Here is an 18,012-nt window from a genome sequence, read left to right as displayed (position 1 = left end):
AGGAAGTTGATCTAAATGACTTGCATCCTGCTGAGTTCAGTTGAGTCATGAGGGCATGAATCGAGATAGACTAGGGGCGACGGATTGAATGCAATGAAGGAGGGCGGGTTGAGAGAAACGTCAACACTGAGTGTATATACAGTGTATATACAGGATATATACGTGTGTGTGTGTGTGTGTGTGTGTGTGTGTGTGTATATATATGTGTGTATATACAGCATATACTGTATATATACACACACGCACACATAGTATATACACTGTATGTGTATATATATATATATATATATATATATATATATATATATATATATATATATACTGAGGTTTAGATTTACCGTGAGTCTGAACCATAAAAGGTGTATTTTATTCAGGAGAGACCTTAAAGAAGGGTGGCACCTCGCATTTTAATCAACAAAAATTGATTGTATCCAGGCACTGCACTCCTTTAAGCATTCCGCAAGTGTGGTTTTGATGAAGACATAGTTAAAAGTAGGCCAAGAGGGTAGAAAAACTGTGTCAGATTTTTACAATTTCTGTGTTAAACAATTTGAGGCTATTTGATGTCATGTGCTCAGTCTTTTTTCAATTGTTTCATTAAAGACGAAGAAAGATGGAGCTGACTAGCATGCTGAATAATAAATCTATCATTTGTTTTTCCCTCTCTTCTTTTGGAATTTTAGGCGGCTCTGGCTGTGCAGGGGTCTCCCAAATCATACCAGATTAAGCAGATTCTCTACCGCTTTCTACCACCTACTATTAGCGTTTACTAGATTAGTCTCTACTTTGCTCACCAGCAGCCATGATGATGTGTGGTCTTCAGCTCAGAAACACACACACAGTCAGAGCTAGTATGATCCCGCTACAATAACAATGATTTCATGACTTAATGTCTTGAGGATGAATATTATATGGATGCTGGTCGTGATTATGCTAATAAAGCTGACAGAAATGTGATTTTGCAGATGATGGCATCTAACAAACTCTAATCTCCATGCAAGGCCCTGGACAGAGACACAGGCAACTACAGCTCCATGGTGTACCGCCTCATCAACCCACCTGCGGCCGGGAAAGACACCAAGGATAGCAAGGACGGCTTCGTCATCGAGCCTCTCAGTGGAGTGGTCAAAACAGCCATCATGTATCGCAACATGAGGAGGTCCTACTTCAGGTTTGAGGTGGTCGCCACGGACGACTACGGGCGAGGGCACAGCAGCAAGGCAGAAATAGTGGTGAGTGTTGGCTCTTCTGCCCTCACTGTGCATTCCTATACACAGGTACATAGGTTTGAGGGCAGTAATAAAATACATGTATAAATACTAAAGGACCCATATTGTACTATTTTCACCAATATAAAATAAGTTGCATAGGTGCCACTATAGTTTATTGGAAGCATGTAGTCAAAAATCAGCCCTGATACTGAAATTTAGTTACAATATGTGTCACCAAGAAGCGCTGTTGGCCACTTTTGTCCACTTTTTACAAATACACTGTAGAGTAGCTCTCCACTTGTCCAAGCTAATAGATACCATACATCACATACAGTTGAAACCAGACATTTACATACACTGTGTAAAAACACACATCAAACATTTTTTCTCACTATCTGAAATCAAATCACACTAAACTTTTTCTGTTTTAGGGCAGTTAGGGTTACCAAAATTATTTCTGTTTGCTAAATGCTGCGTTTACAAGAGAGAATATTTTAGAGAGTTTTAATGACATTCTTCAAAGGCAAAAGTTTGTAAAGCCACTACTCTTTTCACAGTGGTGTGGAAAAAGGATTTGCCTGTGTTTCCTGATTTCTTTTTTTTTTTGCATGTGTGTTTCGTTTTCTATGCCGCTTCTCCTCATTAGGGTCGCGGGGCATGCTGGAGCCTATCCCAGCTGACTTCGGGTGACAGGCGGGGTACACCCTGGGCTGGTCGCCAGTGCAGGGCACATATACAGTAGACAAACACCCATTCACACTCACATTCATACCTTCAGAGTCGCCAATTAACCTAAAACCGGAGGAAACCGGAGTACCCGGAGAAAACCCACGCACGCACGGGGAGAACATGCAAACTCCACACAGAGATGCCCAAGCAGAGATTCAAACCCAGATCCTGACTGTGTGGCAAACATGCTAACCATTAGGCCACCTCCCTTAGTAATAACACGTTTAATTTAAAAACTGCATTTTGTGTTCAGTTGTGTTGTCCTGTGTCATCATCTTGGCTTTCCTACATTGTCATAGTCATCATTTTGAATTTTAACTTTTGGACTATGAAGAAAGTAATTTTAAAAAACTCTAAAATGTTCTTTCTCTCATAGTGGCAGCATTTAGAAAATAATTTGGTCGTCCTTACTGAGCTAAATTTGGAAAGGTTGAGTCTGTGTTTTTACAAAGTGTATGTAAACAATAACGCACTTAACAATTTATTCATACCATTTTGCAATGCGTGTGCAATCAGTGAGTGACAGGGGACAACAAGGGGTAAGAACATGTAAGACAATGACCAGCACTGTCCAGCCAATGAAAAGATCCTGTTTGCGCATATTGACTTCCACAGCCAATCAATTCATTAACAGTGAAACCACTCGTACAAAATATGACAGAATGGAAGTTCTCAGGTTTTTCAGGTTTTGAACAGGTGTGATAGATACTACAGTGTGCACGGCTGATGCTGTTCACAGAGATCCAAGGAATGCTTAGGTCGTTTTTGTGTATGCTCAGATACTTGAAAAAATTAGGGGGGACATTGCTATTATGAAAAATGATCAAACTCCCACATCTGTAGCTGACTGACTGATAGTTGACAGTTTTAATTCAACGTATTTAGCGAAGTCTGCACTTTTTATGAAGTGGTGGGCGTACAGGAGGTGGGCTTGTCCAGCTACTGGTGGATCAGAGGTCGTATCATGTCCATGTTTCTTCATGAAATCATAAAGACCTGTAACTTAAAAAGTGACTGAGCGCCTCTTCTCCCAAAGTGGAGCAAACAAGTGAAGGAGATGCTAGATTTTTCTCATGTTTAATGCTCATAAGTAGACTCCAGTGACACATACACAGTGACATTAGAACATCAGTAAAAAGTCACTTTTAATGTTAATAATGTTTTTTTCATGTGCAGGTGTCAGTGGTGAACCAGCTGGACATGCAGGTGGTCGTATCAAACGTCCCTCCAACATATGTGGAGAAAAACAAAGATAAACTACTCAGGTAACTATTAATACAGCACTGCTTACTTTGTTTATATTAGCATTTTCTCACCTTATTCTTCTTATTATACCTTCTGTGGTACCAAGCTACTAAAAGTGGACTCGTCAACACCACGGTGCAGCTCACGCTCGTGTGATGTTGACACTGTGTGTCAGAAATTGATTTAAGTTTTTGCAAATCCCCCAGCACAGTCTGACACTTTTATTTCAGTGAGAAGCATTATACAAAACACAACATGTGTATTTATGGTGAAGGTTTTTTTTTACCAATCGCAGTGCCTGTCAGGAGCTTGATAATTATATTTTTAGTTACACACAGCCCCCCCCCCCCCCCCACACACACACACACACACACACACACACACACACACAAACATTCCATGCTGTGAGCAGGTGTTTCTTTAGGGGCAGGAATCAATGTTCCACAGTAGGGAGTCTACCTTTGCTGTGTGTGTTGGAAATAGGTTGTGTGCACCACTTAATTATCCTGCAAATACTGTCTGTGTTTAACCAAAACAGGTCTATTTTTTATCCCAGTATTTTAGAGCGCTACGTCCAGGAGCAGATTCCGGGAGCGAAGGTGTTCATGGAAACGATCGGGCCGCATCGTCATGGTGATGGACTGGAACAAGAGGACTACACCAAATCAGACCTAATGATTTATGCCATCGACCCTCTTACAAACAGAGCTGTATCAAGACAGGAGCTCTTCAAGTAAGACGTTAGCAAGATCATTTGATGATGTCTTTAAACCGGGCTCACAAATGATTAATACTTTTCATCAAATTAATCACAGTTTGCAAATGAATTAATCATGATTAATCACCATTTGCCACTATCGAGGGAAAGGCTTCTTGAGACGTCATCTGTACTTCTATAACGTCGACACCTTCTTCACAGAAGTACAGATGACGTCTCAAGAAGCCTTTCCCTCGTTGGACAACTCCTGTACAGCTGAGAGCCTACACAGACGCATTTGCCACTATGTTTGAAATATACCGATTTTTACTGTATTTTATGAACAGTTAAATGCCAGGACACAATTATTATATATTTATATGTATGAACTGCTCCACATGAACTGAAAAATTAAATCAAGCTTAAAGATACCACAGATGTCTTAAAATCTAAGTGCCTAAGGCTAGTCTCTTTATTAGCAGTAGCAGAACATTTGAATCACACTTATTGTTATTGTGAGCAATGAGGCGTTGCATTCAAAGACACCATGTAATTTAAGTTGAATTCACATGTTTTGAGTGGAGATGTATTTTCTGGGATTTCCAAGCATACTTAAATGCAGCAGATCCTACTTCAGCAGCAAGAGTTACTTTAGTGAGTAATAAGAATATCCACTTATGGTTTTGCTTTGTCTTTCTGTGTATTTAGACCACACACACACACACACACACACAAACACTAATAATAATGACGTACCATATTTGGGATTTTTGGAGTGTACGTGAATGCACCTCGCTGTAGTTGCATGACAATGAGGAAGTGTCCTTCCGAGGAGGACTAGAGACGTGTTTCTGAGTTGGAGATACATATATGGTTCTGGAATTGCACTGCTGTTGATGTGTTCGGGTCAGATAAAAGTTCTAAAAGACTGTGTGACTGTGTGGGGACGCTATTGTGCCTCCTTAACAGAAAGATGTGGCTTGACACGATGCGCATGTGTTAATTACACTAAATATTATAACGTAATTCATTAAATAAATTAGTTACTGCCGTTAACGCGCTATTTTTGACAGCTCTACTTTAAACACAATTTTTTTGGTTTCTTTGGCAAGGTTTCTTGACGGCAAACTACTGGACATCAACAAAGAGTTCCAACCCTTCCTCCCCCCCGGCGGGCGCATCCTGGAGATCCGGACCCCGGATGTTGTGACAAGCGTGAAGAAGGCGGTGCAGACTGTCGGCTACACAGAGGGGGCGCTGTTGGCCCTGGCGGTCATCATCATTGTGTGCTGTGTGCCTGCCATACTCATCGTAATCATCACTTACAGGCAGTATGTGCCATTTTTGAAAGTGTTTTGAGAAGCACGGATGTCCAAACGTTTTCCACCAAGGGCCGCGTACGGACAAATGAAAGGATGCACTTTGATGTTGTTCACATTTGTTTTTAGAAAACGCACTGAAACCAATCCCATGTAGGTCATGATACACTAAACAGTTAAATATAGTTGACTACATACAAAATACATACCAATACATAAAAAGAACAAATAATTCCTGGTTAATGTGATTTTTTTTAATATTCAATTACAGGCAATGTATAATTGTAGATGACATATTTAAGTTGTTTAATTTAAATCTTATTTAAATTATTCTTAAATATACTAATTTAGGCCAATAATAGTTTTTTTTTTACATTTTTACATAGAAAGCAATTATTTCTTATAACTTCTTAATTGTTTTCTTTTCAGTGTGGCTGTCATCATCCATGGCAATGTTCTGATGCAGGCCGTTTTTTTATGTTTTTTTTTTTTTTTTTAATATGCCACGGTCCAACAAAAAACAAACTGTTCGTCACAAATGGCCCCTGGGGACTGTGAACACCCTTGCAGTAGAGTAGGGCTGTCCAAACATTTACTGAAAATCAAAGGCTGTGGAGGGCCACATTGATATTTTTTGTATTTCTTAATTTTGTAAAATGGTTAAAAAAAACATTATATATATTTAAAGACAAAGCTTTGTTTTATTATTAGTTATTAGTAGCAACATTTCAGCTTCCTCATTGACATTTTGCCTTTTTTTTCAATTTTTCCCATTGTATCCCGTTTTTTAGTTTAATCTTATTTTTACAATGTGCTGCCAGCCAATAAAAAAACAAGCTCCGGGCAGCAAATGGCCCCCAGCCACACTTTGGACACCCCTGCAGTAGCACCTCCACCTACTGATCATAGCCAACCTGAAAGCATCTGTGTTTTTTTTTTTTCAATGGTCATCCTTTTTCATTCATGGGCCGCCTGCCCAGATGATGCCGAGTGGCGGCTTGTCCCAGTGGGCTTCTTCTATTAGTGTGTTCGGCTAACTGCTTCAGAAGGCCGTCAGTTTTCATCTGACTCCCACGCGGGCATGAAAAGCACACACACACACATTATAAGTGGATGTGTTCTGATCCAGTTCAGAAGTAGAGATAATTATCTGAGAGCCAGAAAGGATGTTTGAGTAGCGCTCATCAAGCGTGTTGATCACTAGACTTTTAATTTGGTAATGACTCCCAAACGAGGAAGGATCATTTGTCCAACCTGGCTAACAGGTACTTGTGTGATTGACTCTTGAAAGATTCACTTATCTGTTTTTCTCCCTCTCTCTCTTTCACTGCACCATTCATCGCCAGATTCAAAGAGTGAGTACAGTTTTTATTTGACCATGCAAAACACCTTTACATTGTCATGTATGCCCTGTCCATATTCATGTGTTCAAAAATAATACTGTGTCCACATGACACAGCTGTTAAGTGCATGCCGAAGCAATAGGTGGCGGTGTAACCTCTAGCCGTACAGGCATTTCATCCAATCACGCAAAAGCAAAAAATTCCTGAAGATGTCGTGGGAACATTTTGTGCCATTCCATTTATTTGTTTTTTTTCCATTTGTGTTGAAAGAGGGCCGCACGGTGGCATGTTTTCCCCGTGTGTGTTTGGGTTTTCTTTTGGGATGCAGACTTTTGGGATGCAGACGTTTTTTTGTCATTATGACCTCAAGTGTGAACATACCGTATTTTGATTAACACAGTCACTTTATTTTCTTAGCCTGTAATTGATCGGTTAAAAGCATTCCAGCTGGGTTAATAGATAGTTATGCCTACCCCCCCCACCCACCCACCCAGCATACAATGATAATATTATAATAATTGCCACTTTTGCAGCCCTCTTAAGACGTCACTTTAACTTCAATTCACTAACTCCTAAGCGTGTTTCCTCTCCGCTGTGTGCAGACGGCAGGCCGAGTGTGCCAAGACCGCCCGCATCCAGATGGCGCTGCCGAGCAGCAAACCTGGAGGGGGGACCGCCAACAACCTGTACGAAGAGCTGGGCGACAACGCTATGTAAGTAAAGCATTAAAGGGACTTTTGACACACATTTTAGATAATCATATGGGCATTTGTTAACATTTTCCTTAAAATTCGGCATATTTATTCATGGTTATACAACTGTAATTTTGGCAGGTATCGACTAGCTAAATATGCTTTCATGGACTTGTGTCAGGAATGAATGACAAAATTCAGAAAATCCATTCAAGGCTAGGAAAACGCAAGAAACACACGGATTTTTAAGCCATAGGCCGCAGAGGTTCTTTGTCATGTCAAACAAACTCTATGGGTGGATATGTTTTTTTCAGGCTGCAAGACAAACTTACATACTTTGTACCTCTTTGTACGGCCAAAGTGTGTCTTTCGTACATTTTGCTGGTGTCTGGTTTTGGCAAAATGTCTGTGTTTCATACGTCGCACTTATGGACTCCTATGTGTGTCCGTGCACGTGCAACCCACCGACATAATTAGTGCGGCCAACGCACGTTCAGGTATTTCATATGTCCTACTTGTGTGACGAGATCTTACTCCTTCATGGTCACCACAACTACGTCCTCCACAAACAAAAAAAAAAAACAGCGATTTGGGGAACGCCAAAAATTGTCTGGTTGTGACCTAGGTTGTGACCTAGGTTGTGACCTAGGCTTTACCGCCGAGTCTCCTATTGTCCTCCTGTTTTCAAAATATACAGTCATGGCCTGTCCATGACATAGAACGATCCTTACTTTATAAAGATCTCTGCAGGTTGGGAGAGCGTATCATATGCATTAATGGGTTTCGTCTGTTAGCGCATTTGTTGCTAGTATTTAGCATTCTCCCAATGCATTCTGACCCACCTCGACGGAAGTAACAGTGTGCGTTCTTTAATCATGTCTGTTTTTTAAAAAAGCCCATTCTGTGTTTTGCATCGTTAACTTTTCTAGCTTTTAATTATACAGTATGCCTGCCATTTATTGTAATTCCTCTTCCTCTATGTACTTCCATTTTGAATGTCATCATGACGAAGACATTATTAACTTTCATCTGCAACACACACACTTTGACTCACTCAAGGCGCTAGATAGTTTAATTTAAATTTCCTGTCCAAGGCATGAAGAAGAAGTTGTGAGGAAGCCCTTATCAGCATTAAATGCATCACCACTTTCCTGTCTGTCTTTGATAATACTTCCACCCCTCCTATTAACATGAGAAGCTTCCCTGTGTGTGTCCACTGTCCCCCAATGACAAAATGGCATTTCTCAACATTCGAGTGGTGTGGAAATGAAGACAGTGATAATTGAAATAAATGCAGCCCACCCTGGGAGGTAATTAATTCCACTGATAAACTGCAGAGTTTGTGTTGCTGTGGTGGAAGGGTCTGTCTTTTTTCTGTACCGTGAGCATGTTGGTGTTTTTTATAACATTGCTGCATCACTGGCTTCTTGCAAAGTGGCTTCTTATCAAGGATTACAACCTGGCAAAGTGCAAAAGTTGGCACATTCTTAATTGAGGTTCATTATCAAACCGACTGTGGACTTTTTTTTTTTATCGTATTATTTGCCCGTGGGTCTTCTCTTGACATACTTTGCTTTAAAGGTGTATTTTCAATTACCTTTGAAAATGGATTTGAAAGTTAACAATCTTGACTTGTTGTGTGGGCCCCCTGGGGCTTACTATGTAACTGCCATAAAATGTCTCTCGTAGTTCTTCCTCATAACAAAGTTAGACTGAAACAAAAGCAGCAGCAAAGAACACGTGGTTAAACTAACTTTTGGGTACCCAGAATATAAGACAGTAGAAAAAAAGTCTAAAAAACAACGTGTCTTATATTCGGGGTGTAGATATTTATACATGCAAACCAGCAGGTGTGCCTTCAAATTGCACCTCGGGGATAAATGGAAATGTTTGAAATTTAAACAACTTCGCCCTAAGCGAGCTTTTCTTCCTGTCACTCACACACACCAGTAACCTGGCAGCACAGAGATGCACTGGTTTAACTAACTAACTAACTGATTTAACTAACTGATTGTTAGCAAGTCAGCAAACGATAAAGGAGGAATTATGATGGTATGTACTATTTTACGGTAGTAGTGATCAATGAAGCAGGATCACCAAACAACTGTAAAGTCAAGTTGTTGAGAACATGATTATAAAATACAATGAATTATCTCTTTTTTGTCTTTGATTTTTGAAAATATTATATTCTGGTCAATAGGATACAATGGTTAGCCTTGGTTAGCGTACGCCCCGCTTGGCCTATTTCTCAGTTTATGTTGAAAATGTACGGAAAAATGTGTGTACAACAAATTCCTACATGTTGGCAGGTCTGCACTAATATTGAAAGTTCTCCCTGCCTCTCAACGGCCCCCTGACAGTTCACCCCGCCCCCTCCGGGGGGCTTGTCTCACTATTTGAGAAGCACTGGGGTAAGGTTCAGTGACTTTGTTGCCACTAAGGTTCCACTGTAAAATGTGAAAATGGAAAATGTGTCCTACATAAACACTGTCTTCCTCACCTTTATGATGCCAAGTTCTTCTGGGTTTCTTGTCATATTTTTTACATTTTGACTTAATTTACACAGTTTTCACACCATTTTTGCGCGAGTAGCTTGAAGGAATGCTGTGCCTGAAATGTATATTACTTTGGTTCATCCAGTGACTCCACCTACCTTTTTACAAGACGTTTTAACATCATTCTTTGTCATTTCATCCATTAACGTATTCCTCCATCTTTCCTGACCTGCTGCTAAACTAACAGTCAAAAGTGAGTAGGATGTTCAAACTTTAAAACTCTTGTCTTTCCTCGCCTTAGCTTTCATGCTTGTGATCGTGATGTTAGTGCTCAGTGTGAGTTTCTTTAGTGGAAATGTGTGTAGTGAAAGGTTGGAAGTTTCAGTTTCAGTCACTCGTTGCTGAAAGGATATCTGTGCAAAATTTGTAGTTGTGATTCTGGGTAGTGCACCACTTTTAACTTAGAGAGTGTTTAGAGTTGTCATCCTCTAGCTTTGTTGTTAGTCCAATACCTATACTTTACTAACTTGGATTGCTACTCATTTGAGTGCAGACCTCCACCAAGGCTAAATTGCAGCAAATCTTTGAAGTACACCTTCAAAGATACCTCCCCCTGCATATCCCTGAAGGTTGTCATTAAGATTCATGCCATAGTCAGTGAGAAGCTAAGGAAAATGTTGAAAAGTACCTGCAATCTTAACAACAGTGGACTATCACTTCCTGATCCATTCCATAATTTTATGATAACACATCCTTGGCAGAGTTAATCATTATTCATCGCATTATTCCATCTTCATTTCTCCATCCCTGTACCAGCCGGTCCAACCACAGTGGTGGCAGTCTGGATGAAAGTGATCGTCAGCGCCTCATCTCGGATTTCGCCACTCGAGCGATTGCTGCACACCGCCAGTGCATTGCCAATGGAGGTGTGCTCAACAAGCTGCCCAAGTCCGAGTCAAGCATCACCTTTCTCTCAGATGAAAACCCCCTGACGATTAAGAACCCCATCTACCACGAGGATGGCACCCTGAGCAGTCCGGAGACACTCGGACGAAGCCAGAGAAGAAGGGACCTTCTTGGGCACTTCTCCCCCTCCAGGAAGGGTCTTCGAGAGGCCTGGTTGAGGATCAGTTCCCCCGGAGGTGACGTGGGATTTGGTGGATATAGTGGTAGCGACAGCGGGCGTGGATCAGGGGGCGGACACAGCTGGACTCTCCCGTCCAGGTTGCATCGCAGGGACATGTATGACGCCTTGAGGAGGCAAGTGGTGATGGATCCTGTGCAGTGGGAACTGGAGCTTTTGAAGGCTGAATTCAAAGAAAGCAAAGACGCCGGCCTGGATTCAGGATTTGAGCATGGCTTGGATTCGGACCAAATGGTCAGCCCGAGCCTCGAGCCCAAGCTGACCGTCAAAGAACAGGCCCGGCAGTTTGAACAGCAGGCCCTCCAGGAAATGAGACAAAAGCAGAGCAGAGACTCTAGGGGGTCTCCTGATATTCTCCTTTCTGTTTTCCCAGACTCCCCGCAGCATCACAAGTACATCCCCGCCTCCCAGTCTAAAGAAGGCCCCCCTAGTATAATTGTCACCCACACTGATGGGACGCCGCCGCCCAGTCACAAGCCCACGCCGCCTGTGCTGCGGCGCTTCGGGGCAAGTCTGACAGAAAACCAGGGTGGGGAAGACAGACTTCAGGTCCATTTTGACATTATCCCCGATCCTCCTTCAACTCCACCACCGCCACCCCCATTTGCACCTCCGCCAACGCCACCTTCGTCTGCGACATCACCGCCACCTCCTCCTTCCGTTCCACCCCCTCCTCTCCATCCATCTTCCCCTCCACCTCTGCCTCCATCGTCTTCTCACCCCAACAGCCGTCCTCCGCTACCACCGCCTCCCCCTCCACCACCTCTCCCTCCGCCTCTGTCGCCCTCTCTCCTGAGGCCATCCACCTTTGTTCTCCCCTCGCTTTCTGAGGTGCCAGCGCTGCGACCCGTCTCCCTCCGGCCTCCGCCGTCCTTACCCATAGAACCCGAACCCCCTCGAAGGGAGCTGAAAGGCATCTTAAAGAACATCCAGAACATCGCAGAAATTGAGAAGTCTGTAGCCAACATGTTCAGCCAGATCGATCAGAAACAAAACCCGCTCAAAAAGGTAATGAAGAACCGTGCGTCTTCAGACACCGTGGAGTCTCTTGACTCATTGGATGTTTTAGCTAACACAGAAGGAGGAAGAGGTGGAGATGGAGGGGAAGGAGGCGAAGAAAGAGGAGTGGTGGACCCTTTACCTCCACAGATTCAACCCAACCCAGGCATGAACTCTCTGGTGGAAGAGCTTGAAAAACGATTCCCCTCTCAGTCCACCATCCTCTAGCCTCTATACATGACTTATTGTGCCACAAAGTAAAGAACCAAACTCCTCCAGACGTTACTTGTCATAGAGAAAGAAGGAGCCATGAGGGGGTGGTACAAGATCACAGCAAGCAGAGCTAAAATGAGCTCTGTCGTACGCCGCAATAATTACATCTAACAGAGGGGGGCTCACATTAAAAAAGTGTGAATAATATCAAGAAAGTCTTTTTGTGTCTTCGTAATTCAATGAACCTGGAAACCATGGTGGAATTAATACAAAGCCTGCTTCTCACCAGAAAGACTGAAAGGCTAAAGACTCAACCGGGGGTGTATCTGTGGACCACGAACAACTTTTAAACCAAAGATCTTTCAACTTTTGCTTAAGGATCTGTGTTAAAAAGGGTCTCCTGTTGTTGGAGCGAGAGATTTTCAGCAGTGATTTTGCTGATAAAATGGCTACAATGTCTTCCATGTTTTTCTACAATTAGATGTAAATATTTGTGCAGTTATATTTATCACATCTCTCTGTAACCAAAATCCAAAAGACTCACCTTCTATGTACATCCAATCATGTTGACATTTGTTTTAGCCATTGCATGTAAATGGTTTGTGGTGCCCCTTATGGCTGTTGGCCAATTAGTTGCTAAGTTCCAAAGACATTTTGCTTGATGGCAGCCATGTTTTTAACCAATCTTGCTCAAATTTCACACACGTGCTTGTCAGTGTCCTAAAGGTGTTTACCAAATTTTGTGAGGATTCAGCGAAGCACCCTAAAATTAAAGTGGGTGTTTTAAAGCGCTCATTGAGCTGTGAGAAATTTCAAGTCAATCGTACTTATGAGCTTTAAAAATAGTGCTGACATTTGGTGTATTTGTCAGAAAAATAATAACAGAAGCAACACAGACGCACAACACAAATCACCCGTGTGTGCGCACGTACGTGTTCAGGAGTAAAAGGAGTTCCAATTTGTTCACATGGTGCATTTCCAAACATACCTACAATGTTACAGTATTTGGATATACACAGAGCAAAGATTAATACTTCACCTTTTTAACCCCTTTTATGCCTGCTGTGCCGTTCTGTCATGTTGTAGCTCTTGTTTTGTCATCTTTAATAAATATTGTGATGTAGCCTGTTTTCCATTACAATCATACTTTTTTACAGAGGTTTCCTATGAGGATTAATTGCGGGGGATGTGTTTTGTCAGTAAAATATACTGACTACAGTAATCCCTCGACACTTCTCTATCACGGTTTTTCAAAAATGTATTAATTAATAAATCATGGTGTTTTGTGGTTGAATGCGGCCTATTATTGCCCCTCTCCCATAGCACGGGAACACATTTACAGCAACACACATCAGCACAAGTTTTATTTATGTCTTAGTTTCTCTTATTATGTTTACTATATTGGGTAATATAAGTGTAAATGTGACTATATGTCTATGTATGTGACTATATATGTGTTATTTCGTGTATACGGGGCTCTAATAATGTTAAAAACTGTATTTAGAAGGTAGTAAACAGGTTTTCTCTAACTATGAAAATACAGTCAAACTTGTCTATAGCAGCCACTAGAGGGAGTCTGCAAAAGTGGCCGCTATAGACAGGTGGCCTCTATAGACAGGTTGCCCAGTTTGAATGTTGACCAGTAGAGGAAAAAAAATTTTAAAAAGGGGAAAAAATAATAATAATAATGTTGACCAGTAGAGGGCACTGCGGACTACGGATAAAAGTTGTACAGCACTACTAGGCTTGTTATTATCATGGTTCATAGTTTTAATTCATCCTGAACATGCATTAGAGTCAAACAGTAGCACATCACATAGTACAATTCACAATTTTGCATGTCTAAAAAGGAGTAGGAAGAAGCAAAGCTTATTTAATCCTACACCTCATCAGTTTCACATCAGTTGCAATACATTTATTCACCTCTTGTTCTTCCAAGTGTACTTTGTAGGTCTACATGACAATGTAGTGCAATCATAGCCAAGGTTTTTACTTACTAAAAGGAAGCTAGAGGCTTAATAATAACTGATAGAATATATCCATGACCCACAGAACAAAGCTGTGCTAGTAATGTCTTACGCTTGTTTTTAATATTTTACTTTTTACAGCTTTAGTTCATCAGGAAGTGACGGTGGGCGTCCCGAGCAGGAGAGCTAGGCTCAGTGCTAGCTGTGAGTTTCGAGCGAGTTGGGAAGTGTGTTTATGTTGGCGTGGATGTAAAGTCTTGCAGTGTTCTCCGCTGTTAATAAAGCCATTAAAGTGCATCGGCGACGTGAGTCTCTCCTTCCCCACAACAAGCGGCATTACAGTATTGACCAGTGCACACCAGGAAATAAATGGTGTCATTTCTTACAGGCATTGGCTGGACAGCTATGTAGTGGGGCTTGTTTAACCTTTGCCTTGTGGGCAAGCAGGAAGGAGAGACAATGCTGAGAGATGTGTGTGTGTTCTGAGCTGCTGTCTGGTGGCCGCGTTCAATAAATAAAGTTGCAGAAGAAACAGGAGAAGTTTCCTTCTTTGCTTCGGAGCTGAATAACACTGACAAGTTAACAGACTAGTAGCGAACGGTAAAGAAGATGGCTTTTTTTGTGTCGAATACAGAAGATGAGGACTTTGATGGATTTGTGGATGAGGATTGATGAAAAATAACGTGAGTACATTCTAAAATACTTCAATTAAGTACAACCAAACTCAGTTTTGCTCCTGCTGCCGCATGCATGCTAGCGTATGTTTTTTTTTTTTATTGTAGCGTCGGTGGGAGCACGTCCTGTTCCCAGCCTACTTTACGGTAATGTTTTGGTGCAAATGCTCTTAAAGTTACATGTTTGACCAGGAAATAGCAAGCTCAAAAGAAGACAGCTTTTTTATGTGGAACAACTGACAGTTTGTGTGGATCTTGTGAATGATTGTGACTGAGCTAGGACTCAGTAATTAAAGTCTACACACGACAGCTTCATTGATTGAAAAACGAAACTTTTTCGTGCATGAAGCTTCTACTTGAGTTGGTAATTTGTCCGCTATATGCGGTCAGATATTGACCAAGCGAGACAAAATGGGTGGCCGCTGGCCGCGTTGGACAGGTGACTGCTATACACAGGGTCTATAACATGTAAATTTGCTGCGGGGGATTTTTCAGTGGCTGCTACAGGCAGGTGGCCGTTCTATAAAGGTGGCCGCTAAGACAGATTTGACTGTATTAAATTTATAAATAAGGAATCCTACTTTGTGGAAATTCACTTATCACTGTCCGGTCTGGAACCAATTAGCCGTGATAAACGAGGGATTACTGTATTCAATTATGAGCAAATAATAGCATTTTTCATTACATCATAGATGACAGTTAGAGCTACAAGCTGCTTTAACACTCAAATGACGCTCTTATTTCAGCATCCTATGAATGGACTTAGGACAGAACCCTGAGGGACACCACACAGCCAGTTCAATAGTATATGTCATGCATAATAATAATAATTGTTTTTGTTGTATCTAGACTTCACTGTTTGTAGAGCGTTCAAGCATTTTGTATTCCTTATACTGTATGTCCATGTTATGTCAGTACATGACATGTTAATAAGTCAGCGTTAAAGAAATAGTCCGAATTGATGTTGTATGACATCCCCATCAGCATCGCAGTCCAATAACAGCGACTTACCCCCCACTTGGTCTCCTAAGTCCAGTTCTGGTCAAATTTCCGTGATGAATAATGTAGTTTCACTTAGTTGCTGGGGACAATTAAGTAAAGATTTGGCTTCTCAAAACAATATGTGCACTTAAAAGATTAATACATTTGCATCACAAAAATGCCTTGTCAAAAAAATCTGACCTCGCAAAACGTCTCCCGACATATTCCTGCGCACTGTCGCCTATGCGTTCACGTGTATGTGACGAAGACGCTCGCATCTACTTCCACGACAGAGCACTGCGGCCATCTTGTTTACGAATGTGTTCCACAGCGGAAGAAGATGTGAGTGTCTTCGTCACATTCACATGAGCGTACAGGCGACAGTGAGCAGGGATACGGCGGGAGACAGATATAACGCCAAACCCGTTACTTAATTGTCCGCAGCAACTAAGCTGAACTACGTTCTTCATCACAGAAATCTGACCAGAACTGGACTTAGGAGGCCAAGTGGGGCGTAAGTCGCTGTTAATGGACTACAATGCTTACGGGAATGTCATACAACTTCATGTCAAAAATTCTGAACTATCCCTTTAAGATGAAGGTGCAGAAAATAAAAAGTGAGTGAAAGGAGGGAGTGTTTTAGGGCATGGTAGCCTATGTTGTCTTTAAAAACTAATAATGTTTTCTCTGTTGTATTTTTTCTCTCTGTCACACACACACATACACAGCAAGATGAGGTGGAAAGGATATAAAAGAGTCAATCATGTCAGGCGTGTGTGTTGACAGAATACAGATTGTCTGCAGGGTTTTTGTCTCCAGAGGACCTAATAATGTGTCTGTCAGAGCAATGTGGGCACAGGGGTAGACTTATCTTTGCACACACACACACACACACATACTGAGGCTGTGTACACACATTTACACTGGCTGACTCTGAAAGGGGGTTGTTTTTGTTTGAACCAGAGGATGACCTGCAAAGCACCTTTTAAAGCAGCCATTCATCTGTTTATCATGCCTTCGTGTGCCCATTGAGCCTTTATTTCTCCTCCAATCCACAATCCGCTCACACGCTCGTCCGGGCATCTTCCATCTTGCCTTTCACACCTTTTTCAAGAGCTAATCCCATCTTTTCTTTTTTTTTTTGGAGGGCCGTATTGGCTAAGCCGTTTTGATGCCTGATGTCACGCACCATCTTCTTGTGTCTCTGGTGCACACACGTACCAAGTGGCATGATGTGTTGCTATGTACTGTAAATGCTACCATTAGCACCTCTCTTCAAGTAACCATAGTCTCTTCTATGGTTGCCAAGTGTGTGGTCTACAAAAGCAAATAACATTGGCATTAACAGCTGTGGCTGTTGGCAACGTCCTGGTGTTGTTTTTATTAACTCCTCAAGAAACTACATTGAAGTCTTGTGAGTGGTCAACGTCGAGCAGTTTTAACTACCTCAGCATGCGCTTTAAAATGTTTCTACTTAGCTTTTGGTGGGAAACACTACGTGTTGGACTTGCCCTACTGTTGTTTACAATGAAGTCATCAATGCTATTAATGATGGCTGAGGAGTTCGCTCCTTACTGCAATTACAACATTGGTTTTGTTTGCTGTGTCGTAACCATTTTCCACTTTCTCACTATTATTATTATTATTATTATTTTAAGTCTGATTGTTATTATTAATGTTGCACATACCAATGAAGTTGTCCACTGAAGTCTCCACTTCCTTTTTGTTCCTCCCATCGACTCGCAGGCGTAGGTATGCACAACATGAGGTAGGTGCCGGCTTGCCGCCCCGCCACCATCGCATGGGTGTGTTGTTTGCCGCATGCTCGTCTCATTTTCTGCTTGTTGATATATTATATATTTTTACACAGACACACACACACACACACTATAGTTACTATTAAGTCATCAAATGCGGATCATTCATTATGAGCCATGAATGTAATAGATTTTTAGGACAGGGTGCCTAATTTACTTGAATTTCTGCTGCTTTTCTTTCTTTCTGGAAGACTCAACAACTCCTCCGACCTTCTCTCCTTAGACCCGAGGTACTCGACTGTGTCTTTTCTGACCTTTCTAACATGCCTGCCCGCTTTGTGGTTCCATGTTGTGTCTTGAAGTCATCCCAAAAATAAATGCCTCTATCTATCCAACAGGAGCTATCTATGGAATCTGGCATTGACCCTGGTCAGGACTACTACACGCAGGATTACTACAACTATGATCATGGGTCAGTATGGCTGCCAGTGTGCTTGATTTCTTGAATAAACTACTGTGTGGTGTCCCTCAGGGATCTGTTCTAAG

At 41.8% G+C, this 18,012-nt stretch overlaps 1 protein-coding gene across 2 annotated transcripts in view; it reads left to right on the top strand.

The window, feature by feature from the left end:
* The window catches only part of LOC129174162 (protocadherin-15-like), a 177,590-nt gene that overhangs the window by 151,531 nt on the left and 8,047 nt on the right, over positions 1–18,012 (top strand). Inside the window, exons 30-38 of one of the 2 annotated variants that reach the window (XM_054765847.1) lie at positions 1,002–1,232; positions 3,117–3,205; positions 3,742–3,918; positions 4,995–5,213; positions 6,548–6,556; positions 7,147–7,257; positions 17,456–17,477; positions 17,718–17,756; positions 17,865–17,938. In XM_054765847.1, coding sequence (XP_054621822.1) covers positions 1,002–1,232; positions 3,117–3,205; positions 3,742–3,918; positions 4,995–5,213; positions 6,548–6,556; positions 7,147–7,257; positions 17,456–17,477; positions 17,718–17,756; positions 17,865–17,938 — 971 coding nt within the window. Of the gene's footprint in view, positions 1–1,001; positions 1,233–3,116; positions 3,206–3,741; positions 3,919–4,994; positions 6,817–7,146; positions 7,258–17,455; positions 17,478–17,717; positions 17,757–17,864; positions 17,939–18,012 lie in introns of those variants that run through there. The other variant, XM_054765837.1, reaches the window with a different exon arrangement.

Source organism: Dunckerocampus dactyliophorus, chromosome 2, assembly GCF_027744805.1.
Source record: "Dunckerocampus dactyliophorus isolate RoL2022-P2 chromosome 2, RoL_Ddac_1.1, whole genome shotgun sequence".
Taxonomy (NCBI): domain Eukaryota; kingdom Metazoa; phylum Chordata; class Actinopteri; order Syngnathiformes; family Syngnathidae; genus Dunckerocampus; species Dunckerocampus dactyliophorus.
Note: the sequence above shows the minus strand (reverse complement) of the source record. Positions and strands in the feature narration are given on the sequence as shown.